Raw genomic sequence first — 18,719 nt, 5'->3', positions numbered from 1 at the left:
TGAATTTTAGTGTCATTCTGTCTGAATTGCAGTTAATTCATCAAACATTTGTTCAGACTGGCTAGTTATCATTAGCATGAAGTGATTGGGAAAGAGAACTTTGACAATGGGCCATTTTCAGGGTTATGAGCCATTTTTTTTTAATTCAGAATTGGCCATTGCCCTTGCATCAATAGTAAACTAATTTTAATGGGCCATTTTGTATTCTAATGTGCAAAATGGCCCATGGCCCCAGCCTTCCTAATCCCTGAGTATGTTCATCACCTGAACAAATTCAGTCAGACAATATCCAGGTTAGAACTGGTCTTCAGCAAACAAATGGGATTGCATGGTCATGCAGGCTGACTATTTGTTGTATCCCAGTTGCATAGACTGATGCTCATGCTGTTGATCACTGAATTGTCTGGTCCAGACTTGAATATTTCTGATTCAAAGCCTATTCATCTTTGTTGGTCATGGGGAATGCAGCTCATTCTGGTTTTTGTCAATTTACATGAATTGAAAATTTTGGAATATTGAAACTGAACGAGTCATCATCATCACAGGCATATATACAGAAATGTACCCTAAATAAATTCAGAATAGAGAAACATACCCACCACCCGAAACATTGGACGAGTCCATTTTCTGCAAGCCAAAACCATATGTAGTTGTTCCCATTCAATTGCAGTTGGTCCTGTGCATCAAGAAGTATTTTTTACTTTTTTAGTTCGAACTGAATGCATCTAATACAATAGTATGACAGTTTCGATCAAGAAAATGGTTCAGTATTGACTTGCCCTAGGGTGTATCCTCATTTTGACTAGGGTACGTTTCTCTATACCTGGGGGTACGCATCTGTAGTACCCATGAACCCTTCATTTGCTGCAGTGTTTCAGTAGAATACTGGGTTATGGGGTAGAGTCAGGTAACCCCTGGCCATACTCTCAGCTTACATGTCAATCAGGGATGAAAATTTTCCGTTGATCCACAGAATTCCATGGATTTGATCATGCTGGGGTCATCCTAGTGAATCATGTAAACCTCCAACCCCGAGACCTCTGGCTCATCTTCCTCTTTTCACTCATACCCATTCTCATCCCTGATCAATAAAATATATATTTATAAATATATCAAATAGAAGTAAATATGACTGAACTTATCTGAATTAGAGAGGTATTAATCTGTTGTAGTCGGATCAGATGTAAGGTTCCGACAGGCACATCTTTTGTATTGTTTGGCCTAACACTAGTTGCGTGGTGATGTGTGTGCTCATTAAACTGTTGTTTGCAGGCAAGTTGAACATTTGTGCTCAAAAAGGTAAGCATTGTCTCAGTTGGAGGGTAAGCTAACTCACAACTTTACTTACATGGTGTCTAAACACGCTTACTTGCCTACTGTCTAGTCACAGGATCTGGTTTTTTTTCATTGCACAATGTTATTGTTGCTTTTTTTTGTCCACTGTTACGTTCATCGTCAAAGTGAATCTGCATATGTTTCATCCAGTGGCAGAAGTTGGCCAAGGATTTGCATGATTACTACTTGAAAAAAATAAGAACTGCTTGATTCTTTCCACTTGCTATAGTTACCAATGAACTTTTATGATATGAAAGAATCAGTTGTTATGTTTGACCACAGGTAGTTGTTTCTGAAATTTTGTCAGTGTTTATTCCTAATGCAGGATGTTAACCATTCAAAAACACACAAGTGTGATAACCTATTTATCATACAATGTCATTCTAACTTTATGGGTTGAAAAAAATAAGGGATCTCAGTTGCCACATGAAACTAAACTTTGCGGAATGAGCACAGATCTCTATGACAACACAAATGTGCACATAGTAATAAGTTGCAGCATAAGCTCAGTGACACAATTTTTCTTGTGATTGGTCAAATGTGTAAGGTTATATAGTTCCCAGTAAGTTTTTATGTTGAAGTGTGTATAGTGCTCAACACTATAAAACAACAAAAACAACAGCAAACCTGTGTGGAACTTCAGAAACCATCAATTAAGAGTTATGTTTTGCCTCAGCCATTCTAGGTGTTTCTGAGAAGTTTGACTCATTGTTTTATGGCGCTCACAAATCTGACATTCCTTAAACATTGAAACTGGCAGAAAGACATTAACCTCCAATACCATCACAAATATTCTTGAAAAATCTGTCTATAGTATTGTAAGTTTGCTCAATATTAACAAAGGCACAATCATTTATCATTTGACCTCACGTTTTTCACAGTGTTAAGGAAGGTAACCCTCATTCTGCACTGTGAAATTCTATTCTGCATATGATACATTGAACTTAGACTACTTGGATAATTAACACCACAGACAGTAGAAAACCTGTTGGGTAAGAATTATATTTAAGATCTTTCTTTATGTCATATTGTAGAAGCTTTTTCTTCAGCGAATTCAAAATGAATCAGCAGTGACAAAATGGCTTCTTATACATGAGATTGTTTTTATCTGTAAAAGAATTACTAATAAATTGATCAGGATCATGTAGGAAGACAATAAATGAATAGGCTCTAAACAATAATTCAGTAGAATCCAGTATTAGCTTCCACAGAAGATATACAATCAATGAAATTATGTCACCTTTCTTTGATGTCTTTGGAGCCTAGTTAGCTACTGTGACGTTAAATTATCAGTTATCACTCATGCCACTAGCTGTACATTTTACACTCAAGACAAAGTTTTATGTTGTTTACAGAGTGTAAATTGTTATACATAGAATCTGACTGTGGTGTGTTTTGCTACTGAGGATATTAAAGCACGTCAAGGAGAGATTCTCTCTCAATGGGAAAATTAGTTGTGACAGTGAAAGCGTTTTACGGGAAGAGTTTTAAACAGGTGAATGATTACTGGCCAAGTAGGGCAGTACAGGTGGAGGTATTGCTTGCTGAAGGCTGCTTTAGTAGATTTTTCTCTAGTATAGGAGATGACATAAGCAGGATATGGGTTAATTAGGCTTCTATGTACCCTTGTACACCTAGAAACATTGAGTATACCCAACAAATATTGTCATATTAGTGTAGTTTTTAAAAATTGGAAGAGTTTATTTTTTTGTGAAGGTTGTTTTGGCTCCCACTTGCATTCAGGAATGTGTAGATACTTAGTCAATGTTTTAGCATCACACTGGGCTAGACTGGTGTGGTGAGAAGATTGTGTGCAGTTTGTTTGATTGGCATTAAAAGTTGGTAAGTAACAGTCAGAGCGAAGTGTTTTGTGAATGACAACTTGGGTTGTTTTTTTTCACAATATTTTCGATACTTTTTACCTGTATAATGTGACATGTGTATAGAGGAAGTTCATGTGAGTGAATATGGTTCTCTGTCACTTTTAGCAATATTCCAGCAAATATCTCAGCAGGGGACACCAGAGGTAGTCTACACACATTGTACCCATGTAGGGAAGCAAACCCCAGTCTCCAGCATGACCACTGTAAGCACTGAATCATGAAGATCAGGGTTAGAAGTGATCTTCAGCAACACATGCTTGTCGTAAGAGGCAACTAACAGGATTGGGCGGTTGGATTTGCTGACTTGGTTGATGCATGTTATCACATCCCAATTACGTAGATCAATGTTTATGCTGTTGATCATTGGATTGTCTGGTTTATGGTACCAATACAATACAGTTGTCTTTAATGGATGTACAGATGTCTGCAAAACACTGTCTTCTCTTGCAGTGGGGTAGCCTAGTGGTTAAAGCCTTCACTTGTCACACTGAAGACCTTGGTTCAATTCCCAATGTGGGTAAAATGTGTGAGGCCCATTTCTGGTGTCACCTGTTATGATATTTCTTGAGAATAGCTAAAAGTGGTGTAAAATGAAAGTCACTCTTGTCTGACATCAGGGTCAGGATTTATCTGTTGCATCACATAAGCAAGTTGTCATCCTAAAATAACTTGTCTTGTTGTGTATGCTGGTAGGACGTAAGCCACTGAGATTAAGCTTAGCAATGCACAGATAGTGGCTGAATACCTCCGAGTGTTACTTGTGTTTCTGTGATCATCATTTTGTCAGTATCATTTGTGTCTGTTGATTATTGATTTTGTACTGGTTGGTTTATGTTGCCATAAATCATGAATGAAAGTTACCAAAATGTGTTCAATACCCTTTCCAGTTTTTAGCGGAAATATCTAAACAATGAATATTGTGATCGTATGTAGGATTAGTAATGTAACCAACACAGATATGGATTTAGAAGGTGGGGACAGAGGGGTGGTTTGATGGAAAGATTGGTCAAATGAGAACAGGTTTGGGGGAAATAGGGATAGGTTGGTTACATGGAAATATATTGGTAGTGTTACGAAGCGGATTGGTTAGATGTGGGAAGGATGGTCAGGGAAAGGTGTTAATGAGTGAAGTGGATATAGGATACTCTAGAAAAGGGATTGGTTTGTTGGAAGGTGGAGGTGAGGATTGGTTAGTTGGAATGTGTAGCTTGGAATTGGTAGGTTGGGGTGTTGAGATGGGAACTGGTTGGATGGTTTGGTGTGGATGGTTTGGTCCTTAAAATGGGGATAAGCAGGTTGGGGAAAAGAGAAAGGTCACAGAAGTGGGGATAAGCTGGTTGGGGTGTAGAGATAGGTCACAGAAGTGGGGATAAGCTGGTTTGGGTGTAGATTCAGCTTAACTTTAGTCAGAGAATACTTTCAGTTCAATACAGCTGTTTCATATTAACATGTAAATTTCTAAGTTAATGTAAAACTGACAGAATCAGACACCTAAGTTACATTTAGTATTTCTCATGCACCGGAGATGATTTCAGCAACTTTTGATTCACGTTTTCTCAGAGTTTTAAGTAGGCTGTAAATCAATGCCAGTAAAATAGCAATGATTTTATAAGCTTTTGTGTTCTACCTTTCAATATCGATATATTACTGCTTTTTATATAACTTTCTAGATCTTTACTTTTTCTGTCCAGCTTGACTGTATCATGTTGACAATGTTTGGTTTTTTCTCTCTCATGCCTGCTGTTCAAGCAGAAATGTATGTTGTGTGGTTCTCTTTTTCACACATAATACATAACATCGTGACACAGCCCTGGTTTTCAGTGCTAACACCAGTCAACTGATAGCTGATTCAGTAGTGTTGCAACATATTTGGTGTCATATTTTATTGCATGCTGCAACAGTTTGTTGCCTGTGACTGCACATTAACTTTTTTCCTTGGAATGACAAGATTATTTTAATGTAATTTATGTGTATTCATGGGTCAAAATGTCTGAACAAGACCTCTTTTTTGTTTCATTTATTCAGAAACAAATCTCCCTTCGGTCCTTCCATGTCACTATTCATGAACAAATTTCCCTTCGGTTTCACTATTCATGAACATGAACAAAATCGCCCTTTGGTTTCACTACTTATGAACAACATTTCCCTTTGGTTTCACTATTCATGAACAAAATCTCCCTTCTGTTTGATTTTTCATGAACAAAACCTCCGTTTGGTTTCACTATTCATTGAACAGAACCTCCCTTCGGTCTCACTGTTCATGATCAAAATCTCTGTCTGAGATATTCATGAACAAAGCCTCTTTTTAACTATGATATTCATGAACAAAACCTCCCTTATACCAAATATTACTGCAAAACACCTCCCTTTCACTGGCAAAAATAATCACTATTTATGCAAAACCTACTCTTAGTCTATTGAGTCAAATTCATTGGTGTTCATGAAGGAGACATCCCTCAACCTTTTATGGAAATCCATGCATATTCATGAACCAATCTTCCCTTTGACCTTATATCTAAGATATTTGCAATTTCATGACCTTACATTCATTCAGGGAAATCATACATATTCATGAGACAAACCACTCAGGGAAATTCACATCTTGATGGATTGTTTGGTGAATGGATGTGCCCAGTTTTTGCTGTTTTTGCATATGTTTTCCTAGTAAAGAACAGATTCTAATATAAGCAGAAGTCATGGGTAATGAGCAAGGTAGGTGTCTTATTTCGTGTCTTGGCGATTAGGTACCTGACTCTGAGAGGGTGGGTTTGAATCCTGGATTGACTCAACCCCCAAAAAGTACTAGAATCTGTACTTTGCTGAGAAAGTATAATCAAAATATTACATATGTTACATTTGACCACTTTGTAAATGTCATTGTGCATTCATTGACAAAGTTATGACAATACTTTGAAAACAGTATCTGTTGATAAAGGTTATACAGTGGAGCAAGCGCTCACCCTGTCATCATCATGCTATTTCTTAACCCTCCTTAAATATGCTGATTTTCTGTCCATTCAGAGGTTTGAGGAGGTAGGTTGAGGTAAATATGGTTATAGCAAACAAAAGTGAACTATTTTTTGTGTCAGTGGACATTTTTGCTACTCTCCCAAGTCATCACGTTTCATATTAGTGTAGATATTGAACCAAATTATATCCAATCATCCTGCCGGCTGCTACAATTTCCTGTGTAGAGTTATGTCCCTTGGGCATGCCAGGAACCTATGTACATTGGTTTGAATCCTCTTTTTCTCGTTATCAACTAGTAAGTCTCATCAAAGTTACTAAAGTCTAATTGGACGTTCTTCTGACATTAGGCAAACAGTCTTTCATCATAATTGCTTGGCATAATTAACTCACTCAGTCACTCAGTGATTTGGTGAAAATAGAGATTGTATGTTAATGATCACCAGATTGTGGAACTTTCAAGTTTAAGGATCACAGATATATGAAAAATGTGTTATTCATTAGCAAAAATTATTTAAGATGCGTTAAAAATATTTCCAAAAATTTGTTGACCTAATATTATTTCTGTTCCCTATACCATATTTAGAAGGAAAAAAAAGGAATAATAGAAGTGTATTTTTGTAACAGCTTCCGCCCACCCCAAGGTAAACTGAAACGTTTGTCCTAATAGTGATCATGTATAAGTACATCATCCATATTGCTTGGGTATGTACTTCAAATATAATTTGTCATAACTTGCTTTATTGATGTGATAACGAGGCCATAATATCCTTTGTGGTTTGATTATTGATGTTATAATGCTATAACCATGTTTGTTATAACCATAGTTTACTGTATTTATATCATTGCATCCATATCCTTGAAGATGAGTTACAATTTGTCATCACCAACCAACCCATGCTTGTCTTATGAGGTGACTAACAGGATTGGGTGGTCAGGCTCACTGACTTGGTTGACACGTCATCGTATCCCAGTTGTGTAGAACGATGCTGATGGTCTTGATCACTGGATTGTCTACATCCATGGAACATGTAACATTTGGTTACAGCCCTTTGATGTCATTCTTCACATTGTCAGTCATATGGTTATCTAGTGCAGGTTATTTATCTGGGATTTACAAGCAAATTTGAAATCAAATAATTATTTACTTCTTTGGTATTTTAGGGTGGTTAATTTTCTTAAACTATTAACTTTGTGTAATAAGAATGTATTCTAAGTGTTATAATGTCCTCTAATCAGTTACTTCATATATATTCATTAACATATTTGGGGTTTTTTTTATAATTATTTAAATGAGAGATTTTTATGACATTTATTGCTGACTTAGGGATGCATATGGGCCTCTGAAAAACCCCAAGATAAATCAGTGATTGTTGACTGGGTTTAAACATTAAAACCAATCAAAACCAGTCTTGTGCATGTTTGTTTTTCATCCACCCAAATGAGGAAGTAGAACTGTTATAAATTTTCAGTGTTTTATGTTTCATCAAACACTAATGTAATGGTATATAGCTGATGGTTTGAAACGCTGGTTGGGTGACTGAAAAAGTAAATAAAGCTAGGTAGGATGAGATGGTGTTCTCTGTTAACCTTGACATGAATTGTGTCCTCCCAGGAGAGAAAATACTTTAAGGTATGAAGTACAGGATACTTCTTGACCATCACCATCATCGTCATCATTATTAATATTATTACAGCAACACGCAATCATAAGTACGTCAACGTGGACGTGGACATCAACAACAAGAGTGAGCGGACAGAGTGGTCAACGGCCAGGTACCACGCATACTACAGTCCTCACTGCGCCTTTGAACTGCAGATACAGTGGATGGTGGCTACAGGAGGACTCCTGGGGGATCTGGTGAGTTTAGAAACTGTAATACTCGCAAATCAGGGTATTTGAGCCCAAGATCAAGTAAAGTAGTTTTTTATAAGCAACAATGATGATATCACGTTGCACATACTGGTGAGCTCCTGCAGGAACTGGTGAGTTCTGGAACTGTAGTTTGCACAAATCAGGGTTTGAACACAAGATCTAGTCAGAAAAGGGTTTTGTGATAATCAACAACAGTGATGTCATCGTAGGGGTTCTGGGGAGATTTGGAGCTTTTGGAATCTCAGCTGGTGAGTTTGAACCTGTGATCATATCATGATGTAGCTTTGCAGTATCACATTGCCCCACAGGCATATGTTGACATAAACCTGTTAAATGTCAACTTCGTTTTTCACAGTGGTGACCTGTTGCTTTGTAATATCAGTAATTCGACATGTTATTGTTTTTGTTACCCATTAATTTATACTGGCATCATTTCACTGCACTGATAGGTCATGGGATATTCCATAAAGCTGAGATTTGAATTCACGTTGACAAGATTCTGTCCTATCAAAGGGACATATCTCTGCATCTCATGTTACTTTAACATATATAAGTCCACTCAAGTTTCAGTGACAGCACAGTTTCCATTGTTTATGATTCCAGGTGTACAGCTGGGCACGAAAAGCAACATCTTGCGGCTTCCATCTCTTACCAGTTCCAGTCGACCCCTTTGCTCTCCCTTACACACAAAACTCAGACCCGCTACGAGGGCCTATCTTTGTGCCGCTCAATGTCAACTGTCTTCAGGATAATGGTATATTCTCAGGTCAGTTGCCTGCAATGTATGCATGGCTGCGTGTACTAGCATAGACTTAAGCTGGTTTTAAAGTGCTGGCTCACCAAGATACCATGCTGCAATTAAGCATGAATAGCCCACTCAGACACATTTCACTGACACTAAGCCAACCAGGCCTTCGGTAGACGCCAGCTTTTGGGACTGAACCCGCCACCTTCCAGGTGGACATTCTAACATGTACACCACAGAAGCGGTCTTTTCAGATAGCGTATCTCAGCTGAGGCAGCATATCAATTTTGAAAACTGTCACATGCGCCTCTCATAATCATCATTATCATCTTTGCTTACTATTGACTTGTCTGTTGACAGAGCATGACGAGCAGACACAACAGATGAAGACCATCCAGTTTCAGCTGGCCATCATACAGAAGTCAGTGACACTGATCTTTCCTTGCTTGAATCCCTTTTTTTGTTTGTATGAATATATCCTTCTACAATTTGAAGAACATATTATATGCAACCTGCTGTGCTGGCACAAACCGTAGACATATCTAATTTGGCATATCTTCAGCACTTAAATGTCATATCACTGAGTAAAGGAATGATTGATTTTGTGTGTTGTTTGTTTATTCTTTATACAGAACTTATCAATAATCCAACTGTATGGCAGCATGCTGTAAATATACTGGGCTAAATAAGTTAAGGATATTGGTACATTTATGATTGATGTTTTATCAGAATGTCAGTGAAGAAATACATCATTATTTATAATTTCAAAATTTACATATATCTCTAACCATTTTTGTCCAGTATATATGACAGCTGATGCCTTTTGCTGTTTAGGGGTGGTGAAAATGTGAACATTTTCTGTTTTCATGATAAGTTTGACATTTGTATTTCGGTGTCATATACAAATTAGCATGAATCAAAGTACTGAGTTCCATTTGTATGGTATTGTATTGTTAATGAATTTTTGTTTGATGTTACCTTCCTGTTTTCCATGCATGTGCTCTGTGGAATACACCAACAAATCTCTCATGTGGTCCAAGGTCCCATTCCTCAAAGCGATTGTAGTGCTATGCCAGTCATAAGTCTATATTATAGTATGGGAGTTACGATCATCTTAGCTTTGTGACCGCTTTGTGGAATGGGACCCAGGGAGGGAAAAGAAAAGTAAGAGAGGTAATGCCACTTATTTTTCAGTTTTGATGGATTTTAATTGGTTTAAAAAGGGAAAGGAAAACATTTTCTGGTCCTTGAACATCCTGCCAACTATTGCTGACTAGAGCAGCCTACTCCTTCCTTTCTGTTTTTGATGACAGTTTATATGTATTGTAGGTTCGGATTTCTTCGAGCTGTTGTTGAGATGCCCGAGTCCAAAACAGATCTGCACCGTGTTCGGACCCCAGATGAGTACCGCTATCAGTTTGTTCACTGCACTGGGGGCATGTTTATTCTTATCCCAGACATCAAGACTACCTCTCCCATTACAGTTGAGGCTCCTTACTCATCCAGTTTTGGGAAGAAGTCCTCCTCCGATCTCCACAAGGACTACATCGCTCGGCAAACCAGCAGTGTCCTCTCAGAGGAGCCACAGTCTGAGATCGGCTTTCTGTGGTCATGGAACTTCATGTTGTCCAAAAGATGGCGCTCTGGCAACACCGGAGATGAACACTTCCAGGACAAGATGCTGGCAGACTTCCGGTTGTTTTGTTCCAATGCTGACAACAGGTTGACAAAATTCTGGAATAATTATGTGGAGGAGTGACAGTTGACATATTCTTGACTTAGTGCAAGAAAATGTTGACAAACTGTTGTCCATATGGATATTGTCTGCAACAGGTTGTGAGTGATGGATAATGTGGAAAACAGAATGTAAATGGATTTGTAACATTTTGACAGCACTGTGACAGTTTCTTGCCTTAACAGCCCAAAACTATATGGTCTAGGATTGGTTTTTAATTATGTCCATATGTATGGTAGAATTATCACACTTTGCTCAAGTTGAAGGAGGATTACCAATGAAAGATCACCATCCTTTAGTCGTTATCTTTACAAGTCCTTCTGCAAGGATGTGGCCATTTAAAATGTTGCAGTTGTGAAGTTATCCCAGCAGAAACAGTAAGATTTCATGTCCCAGAGATGAGTCTGTTTATCCAGTTTATTGACCAACTGTGTTTTCATCACTAATTGAGTATTATACTGTTGATTTTGATGTTGATGATTCAGATTTTGTATCATTGTTTTCATTAGCATCCAGTGTGGTCAGCCGTGATGTCTTTTGTGCAGTAGTATACATGCTACCCCGATAGCCATTTTCAGAAGAAAGAAGTAACAGATACACTTCATTTGGCCAGTCATCATCACAGTGTGGCCCTTACGACCTGCCATTGTTATGAATAATTTTAGACCCTTGAACATCCAGGACAGAACTGGTTTTCAGGAACCCATGCTTGTCATATAATGTGATAAACAGGCTTGCTGACTTGGCTGACACTTACCGTCATATCCTTTTGTATCAAAGGTCAAGCTGTTGATCAGTGGATTGTCTGGTCCAGATTATTGACAGATTGCTGCCATATAGCTGGAATATTGCTAAGTGGAGCTTAACAAAAATCCATTATGAATATTTCATCAAAGCTGAGTACCAGTAAATGTTGTTTCCATTTTAAAATCTGGAGACAACTAAGGCTTATTTTGTATATCTGGTCTCACTTAGTTCTTGTCTCAAATTGGGCATTATTTCTACACAGTGTGTCAGAACCTTTAAACAACTCCAGTGTGCCAAATGAAATTAGTGATAATCAGTAACTACTTGTTACAGAGCAGTATGCTAAGGACAGAAGGATATATTTACAGTTGATATTTTGTTGATGTACATACAGTATTGCAAGGGTGTGAGTAAGTATTGCTTAACGCCGCATCAGCAGTTTTGCAGCTATTCGTGGTGACAATATTGCAAGATAAGATGCTTGTGTACTGTTTTGTCAATCACAGTGATGTAAAATGTGCAATGTACAGGTGCAATACACAAACAATAAATAACACACAAATGAAGAAATATTTTGGGTTGTTTTTATGATGAAAACAAAAGGATGGTCACATGATGTCCAGAAACTCATGGAAAATCTTGAATCTAGTGATAATAATGAGCATAGCATAATGCAGCACTCAAAAGCATGAATCAGTGTGTGCTCGATTTCATTCTCAGCTTCCTGGGAAGAACACAGCCAAGTGCCTGTTAGAAGGGTTACAGCATGCTACCTTCTCCTCCTACCAGGTACCCGTTAACTACAGGGTGAGCAGAGGGAGATTTTAACACTTGACCACTACATGTGCTTCAGTATGCTGCAGAACCAAAGCCCATGAACTTTCAAACACTGCAACCAATTACATGTCTACCCATTACCAACATCCTTTACTTGTTTTGCGATGTCACCAAGTCTTTCACTTGTCAGCTAGGTGTCACACTCCAGAACTGAATGTACATGCCGTACTTACAAACTGGCAAAGCAGAATTTATTTAAATTAACATGAAAACAACAATAATTCCAGAGAGGCTTTTAAGAAAGTCACATACTCTGGATTTAGGAACCTTTCAGCTGCTTTTGATCTCTCCAGTCAACAACTGCCGTGGTGTAGGCTTTTGAAGTCATTTCTAACATGGAACAACCATGGTCACTCAACATAGTCAAAATCATCTGGCAACCCAAACTGTTTGTCGATCATTGTATCTTCAAAGGAAAACTTGCGTTTGATCCAGGATTTTGTGGAGAAGATGTTGTCTGCAACAACAGCAACAGAAGATTAAAGGGACTGTATAAAAATGATAAACAGAATATTACACAGGCCCTGAAAATCACCTTGATCCTTGGTCAACACTTGAAATTGTTAACAAAGTTGGTCAGTGTTGAAATATTTTTGATATTAGTTCTGAGACAGGAGTCAGACAAGAGTAAACAGGTATGGAAACAGGAAAGTGGGTTTTCAGCTGAAACCTTAATATTGTGTCATCGAATGGGGGTTCAGACAATTAAAAAAACTGATCAGTTTGAAGTACTATCACAGAGATCCATGGAAACTTGCCATCCCTGGACAAAGGTCTAAATACAAAATATCTTGCCAACCGGACATGTTTTGTCCCGAAAGTAATACAACCATAATATGCAAATTTTCATCACATCATGAAGGGATATAGTTGAATAATGTCCACAAAGCATAACAACTCTCAGTGTCATATATCATCAAGTTCCTTTTGTAGGAAATGGAACATGTATCTACTTAAAACATAGACTTAATAAAGAGGTTTTTAGCAGATACATTAAAGGACTAGCAATGAAATCCTTTATCAACATTCATTTCATAGGTTAAAGACATTTTCTCCATAAATTTCCAGTTCACCAATCAAAATGGGCGAGAAATTTGATGATGTTGCCATGGTTACACACACCTGTCCATCGATTTGCAGCATCCTTTGCAACCTCTGTGTCGACCTTGACCTGCTTGAGTACTTCTGGGTCACACTCCTTGTACTGCTCAAGCTCTGTCATGATAGCCTGACGCTTCCCTCGGACATCAGTCAGTCTTGACAACACTTCCTCTCTTTCATTCTGTGAATACACAACACAGCGTGTCACATCATAATCTAACAGTGTGTGACAGTAAAGTACCTTAGATCAGCGTTTACTTGACTTCAAGACAGTGTGCCTTACTTTCATCAAATAAATGCCAGCTGATTATTTGCTTCTTCGACACTTTTGGCCTCAGAACTCACAGTTTCCTCCTTGCCGACTTTGGCCTTTGCAACCTGACCTTCAAGTGACCTCTGCTTGGCCTCAAGTTCATCTAAGCGACTTGTCAGGTCACTGATTTTTCTTTTTCGCTAAAAATTGAGTGAAAATAAGTTTATTACTTCAAAATGACGCACAAAGAGTGGTTTCATGAGCGGTAATATTACTGGAATATTGCTGAAAACACAAAAACACACTCCCTCGCTCTCTGTATAAATACTTACTCTCACTCACTACAATATGTGAAATGTTGCACATGTCTGCATATTTGTCAGCAGCAGAGATCATGTATACGTGAACAAAATATCTATACACATGTATGCAAGCACCAAATTCAAAAGGCTAAATTGAATAACTGAGGACAGTATACTATACTAATATGTCATCAGATTTCTTCATTTGCTATCAAATTTGTTCGCACAAACAGCTGAAAATAACTTGGTTATGGTGTTTGTCTTGGACTCATGAGTTCAAAGTTTGTCTGGAATGACAAAGTTTTCATTCAGTTATAAATAAACCAGCAACACTTAACAATATGGATGCTATCAATATTTGACATAATTAATAATCATGGGCAATTTTACCTGTAAATTACCTCACTTCCTTAAAAAACAGAAACCTTCACATGACAGAAAAATGTTTACATTTTGACTGGCTTTACTTGGGAAGGCCCAGAAGTAGACAGACGTCCCAATCTTGTCGGTGTCCACCATTCCGTCGTCCACCAGGCTGGTCAAGATGTCCTTCACTGACATGGATGTGATGCCTTTCTCCTTCTGACACATCCTCTCCAACTCTTTCAGCTGGAAGAAGTCTTTCTGAAAACATCCAGTGAATAGCGATTATAGTCTCTTTGCAGTAAAATCATACCAATGAATTTCACTTTAAACAAAACAGTCAATCAAATATAGGGAAATTAAGATTGTGATTCCTCATAAAAAATTTACCTTGACAATAGAACATTTAAATCTCAGAATCTTATTCAACTTAGGATGTAAGGTGTTTAAAAAGCGACCATAGTTTCAAATCACTTTATTTGTTTGCATGACAAGGGGATATGCACACTAAATGAACCACCAAGAACAAGTAGGGTTGGTTTTAGTTAATGCTAATCACATATCACACATGCATTTCTTTCACTATTCCAACTACTGCACTTACCCCCTTGTAATACAAACCAATAATTACAATTTGAATCCATGATCATTTGTTTAACAACTTTTATCCTAAGTTGGATAAGTGAGTGAGTGAGTTTAGTTTTACGCCGCACTCAGCAATATTACAGCTATATGGCGGCGGTCTGTAAATAATCGAGTCTGGACCAGACAATCCAGTGATCAACAGCATGAGCATCGATCTGCGCAATTGGGAACCGATGACACACGTCAACCAAGTCAGCGAGCCTGACCACCCGATCCCGTTAGTCGCCTCTTGCGACAAGCTGAGTCGCCTTTTATGGCAAGCATGGGTTGCTGAAGGCCTATTCTACCCCGGGACCTTCACGGGTCCTAAGTTGGATAAAATTCTGAGACTTAAACTTTTAATTGGTAAGGTAAAATTATGAGGATTCTCAATCTTAATTTCACTTTATTTGGATTACTTTTTTGTTTAAAGTGAAATTCACCAGACTATACAAGAACCACTACAATTTTAATATTCTTTCTGTTTGTCTAAAGATTGAAGCTTCTAGAAATGAAAGGTAGCTGCATCACTTTGACTGTTAAGTAATTCTACTAGATTTCTCATTACTACCAACTTGTTACATGATAGTGATTCACCTAGACCTCAATTTGATGATTTTCAATTTGATTCCTCATACAACTAAAAACACTGATTTCATTTAACTCTCAGATTCGATTTTTTGGGCCTGACATCCATTGTCAACTTGTTAATGTCTACTAACTACATCTCTCTTTAGATAATATGCCCGGCATCAACAAATCATGTTTTGCCTTATTTCAGTTCTTGAAACTGCTTCAGTTGGAGTCAAAATTACGTGCTGCATGGCTGCATGCTGTGGAAGTAATTTAAACTTGCATTCAAATATCACATCGAAATAGTGACAATGGTTATTGAAAATCAAAACTAAGGCGTCAGATAAGATTTTCAGTTGTTCGAATCGAATCATTGCAGCCCTGTTCCTGATCACACTGCAGTATGTTTTATTGTAACATATAGTACCTTACTTTTTTGGTACCTTACTTTTTTTTTCTAAATTCTGGCATTTTTTCATGAAAACCTTTAAGGAATGAGGCATTATACATAATCTCAAAAATGTAGTTACGGAAACAAACATAAACTATTCCATGATTCTTTTCACAATAATTTCTATAAATATGACATTATAATAATTTTTACTGACCTTTTCATAAAAGAAGTCCATCATCCGAGATCTCTTCTCATCCACACTTAAACCTTTCTTTCTTGACTGAAAGTGAAATAAAAAGATTAAAATCATGAAATTTAAACACATATTCATTGCTTTCTAAAATTATAAAATCTTATAGCTATGACTTTGAGTAAAAGGTTCTTTCAGTGTAGAAACATTATGTATTTGACACATCAATGAAGTAAAAGAAGAAGTATGTTTTTCATGGTAAACTGACATTGACAAGGGTTACTCACTGCATGGTGCACCATTATTCTTGAAAAGGAAATAATGGGTAAATTGCAGGGGGAAACTGGTCTACCATGGTATTAGTGGAACCACAGTATTTAGCCTTCAGTTTGGTATACCGAAATGCAATCTAACAATTAAGTTTTCGTACGATCATTTCATTAACCTTTTAAAACCTTTAAAATGTCTAGAACTCATATTGCCAGATATCAATTTTCTGCATTGTGATATCACATATATCGAACAGAAATGAACTGAACCAAAGGCCATGTACTGCAATACAAATCAAACGGCCAGTCATGTTATAAGTAGAGCATAGCGTTTCACCCGTAGTAAACTGTGAATGTCTTATTTTCGCACCATTTTCAAACAACATCATCTCATGAACACGCGTGCACATAGAATCTTTATTTTATTTCTCTTTGAAAGGTGAGATAACTGACAAGCAGATGAAATTTGACATGATAAATGCTTGGGCAATTGCATGCAATGATGTGTTTTGTTACATGTAGTTCAGCTAGCTAAACATCGTGTTCCTGCCAAGGCATACACCGATGCCTTGGCAAGAACACGACGTTTAGCTAGCTGAACTAGTTACATGCTGTTCAAATCTAGAGTATCAAAGGTGTTCTTATTATAACAACAGCAGTCATAATGATCTCCCCGAAAACTACCATCCCCGACAGACATTATCACCATATACATGTATGGTCATTTGGCCAGCCAGGTGAATGTCACTGCAGTCATGCAAACCTACCTTAGTACCATGATTGACTTACGATGCACACTAATATTATCTTGAAAAACTCTCTGTCCGTGTTTGCCATAAATTACTATTAACCAAATAGTCATAAATATGAGGACATGTGTGTCTTTCTACATCTGAACTCACCATTGCTTCCAATTACTGGGCTTGTGTTAACGTAAATATTAGGTCGAAATTCCCGCAGTTTCAGGAACACCAACAAAGGGAGGTAACTCTTAATATTTTCCATTAGGGACCCGTAAAATAATTGCAATTTCATCGTTTCAGGAACCACTGAGTCTGTACATATGGATTCCCACCTTGGACCTAGATATTTCCCCTTTAGTCCAGTCAAAATAAACTTCGGTTTAAGTGAGGTAGCTTAGCTATCGGTTAAAACGTTCGCTCGACACCCAAGCGAAGCCAATGTCATGTTTTGGATGAAGAAGTTTCCTTGCACACCACGGGAGTATTACACAAAAACTGTGGTACATAATGTTGCCGTGCCTGACACGTACTGTTAAGAGATAAAACAAGATCTGGTCGGTGTCAGCACACTGTGTCTGCTGGATGAGAGTGAGTCAAGAGTTACGTCACATCGACAATATTTCAGCCATACCGTGATTCGTCTGATGGTACATCTGTTAGAAAAAACACATTGCTACTGGCGCCATTAAACCGGTATTAGTCCGAACTATCACAACGCACAACAACCTTTAACGTGTCGTTAAATCACATTTCACTCCAACTCACGTAATCTTGTGTGACTTTATACATGAGATCACCTAAAAGATTCCACATATATATACAGTATGGTTCAAAATTATTGAGAATAGCTAAAGCATTTCATATTATTAAACGAGAACAAATCAGATAAAATTGAATGTATTGTGAAAGTGAACTGACATTTTCATGTTGTGTAGGTAACAATTTAATATTTTATCAAGTCTCCTTGAGCTTCACGGCACAGTCTAAGACGGGTAGGCATACTTCCTATCAGAGAGGTTAGTGTCTCGCGAGTTATGCTGTCCCAGTATCGGACCACTTCTCTCTTCATGTCTTCAATTTTTGTCAACCCCTTTTGATTCACACATTCCTTCATCATCCCCCAAATGTTCTCAATGGGATTTAAGTCAGGACTATATGCAGGAAATGGTAATGCAGTCGCATTTTTCTCCTGAAACCACTGCTTGGCATGTTTTGCGGTGTGTTTAGGATCATTATCTTGCTGCAAAATCCAGTCATTTCCACAAAACACATGTGCACTTGGAAGCAGAAAATTATCTAATATGTTAGTGTAGCGTTGACTTGTCAGATTTCCCTCAAACACGCACAGCGGGGTCGTTCCTAATAAGGATATCCCTCCCCATACATGAAACTTTGGGCTGTATTTAGGTCGTCGATACAACTTTGTCAATATTTTCACATTATTGGGATATACCCATATTGAGCTTTCATCAGTAAAAATCACATTTTCCCAGTCAAAGTTTTCTTGTGCCAAACACCACTCAACACGCCTGTCTTTATGTTCTTGTTTCATGAGAGGAGAAAGAATTCCAGTCTTTTTCTCCCATCCAAGATCAATCAAATTTCTTCTAACTGTAGATTTTGATACAACTGTTGATCCCCTTTCTATCATTTCATACCTGATGTTGGAGATGCTTGCCCTTTGCTTTTTAGACGCTAAAATTCCCAGCCGGACGCGATCTGAGAAGTCCAATTTTCTGGGTCTCCCTGCTCCTTTCTGATGCCCAAAATCCTTTCCCTCTT

At 37.8% G+C, this 18,719-nt stretch overlaps 2 protein-coding genes across 3 annotated transcripts in view; one reads left to right on the top strand and one right to left on the bottom strand.

Moving 5' to 3' along the window:
- LOC137255580 (GATOR complex protein Iml1-like) overlaps window positions 1-11,858 on the top strand; it is a 67,243-nt gene extending 55,385 nt beyond the window's left edge. The window contains exons 37-41 of one of the 2 annotated variants that reach the window (XM_067793007.1): window positions 1,273-1,299; window positions 7,883-8,046; window positions 8,665-8,827; window positions 9,167-9,227; window positions 10,136-11,858. In XM_067793007.1, the coding sequence (XP_067649108.1) occupies window positions 1,273-1,299; window positions 7,883-8,046; window positions 8,665-8,827; window positions 9,167-9,227; window positions 10,136-10,565 (845 nt within the window). In that variant the 3' untranslated portion in view covers window positions 10,566-11,858. The remainder of the gene's footprint in view (window positions 1-1,272; window positions 1,300-7,882; window positions 8,047-8,664; window positions 8,828-9,166; window positions 9,228-10,135) is intronic. The other variant, XM_067793016.1, reaches the window with a different exon arrangement.
- Window positions 11,859-17,177, bottom strand: LOC137255591 (meiotic nuclear division protein 1 homolog). Its single transcript, XM_067793030.1, has 6 exons — window positions 17,097-17,177; window positions 15,950-16,015; window positions 14,232-14,405; window positions 13,572-13,679; window positions 13,248-13,407; window positions 11,859-12,582 (listed from the first exon to the last, which is right to left on the bottom strand). The coding sequence occupies exons 1-6, from the start codon at window positions 17,097-17,099 to the stop codon at window positions 12,476-12,478; spliced, it is 618 nt and encodes a 205-aa protein (XP_067649131.1). The 5' UTR covers window positions 17,100-17,177; the 3' UTR covers window positions 11,859-12,475.
- Window positions 17,178-18,719: the final 1,542 nt, after the last annotated feature.

The sequence above is a fragment of the Haliotis asinina genome, chromosome 1, assembly GCF_037392515.1.
Source record: "Haliotis asinina isolate JCU_RB_2024 chromosome 1, JCU_Hal_asi_v2, whole genome shotgun sequence".
Lineage (NCBI taxonomy): Eukaryota > Metazoa > Mollusca > Gastropoda > Lepetellida > Haliotidae > Haliotis > Haliotis asinina.
This window is presented reverse-complemented; position numbering and strand designations above follow the sequence as displayed.

What these genes read in the sequence shown, in the direction of transcription:
- LOC137255591 (XM_067793030.1), bottom strand. An exon ending in CAAGTAAAGCCAGTCAAAAT is followed by an intron (nt 13,680 to 14,231) that starts GTAAACATTTTT and finishes CTCAATTTTTAG; the next exon opens with CGAAAAAGAAAAATCAGTGA. An exon ending in AAGTCGGCAAGGAGGAAACT is followed by an intron (nt 13,408 to 13,571) that starts GTGAGTTCTGAG and finishes GTGTATTCACAG; the next exon opens with AATGAAAGAGAGGAAGTGTT.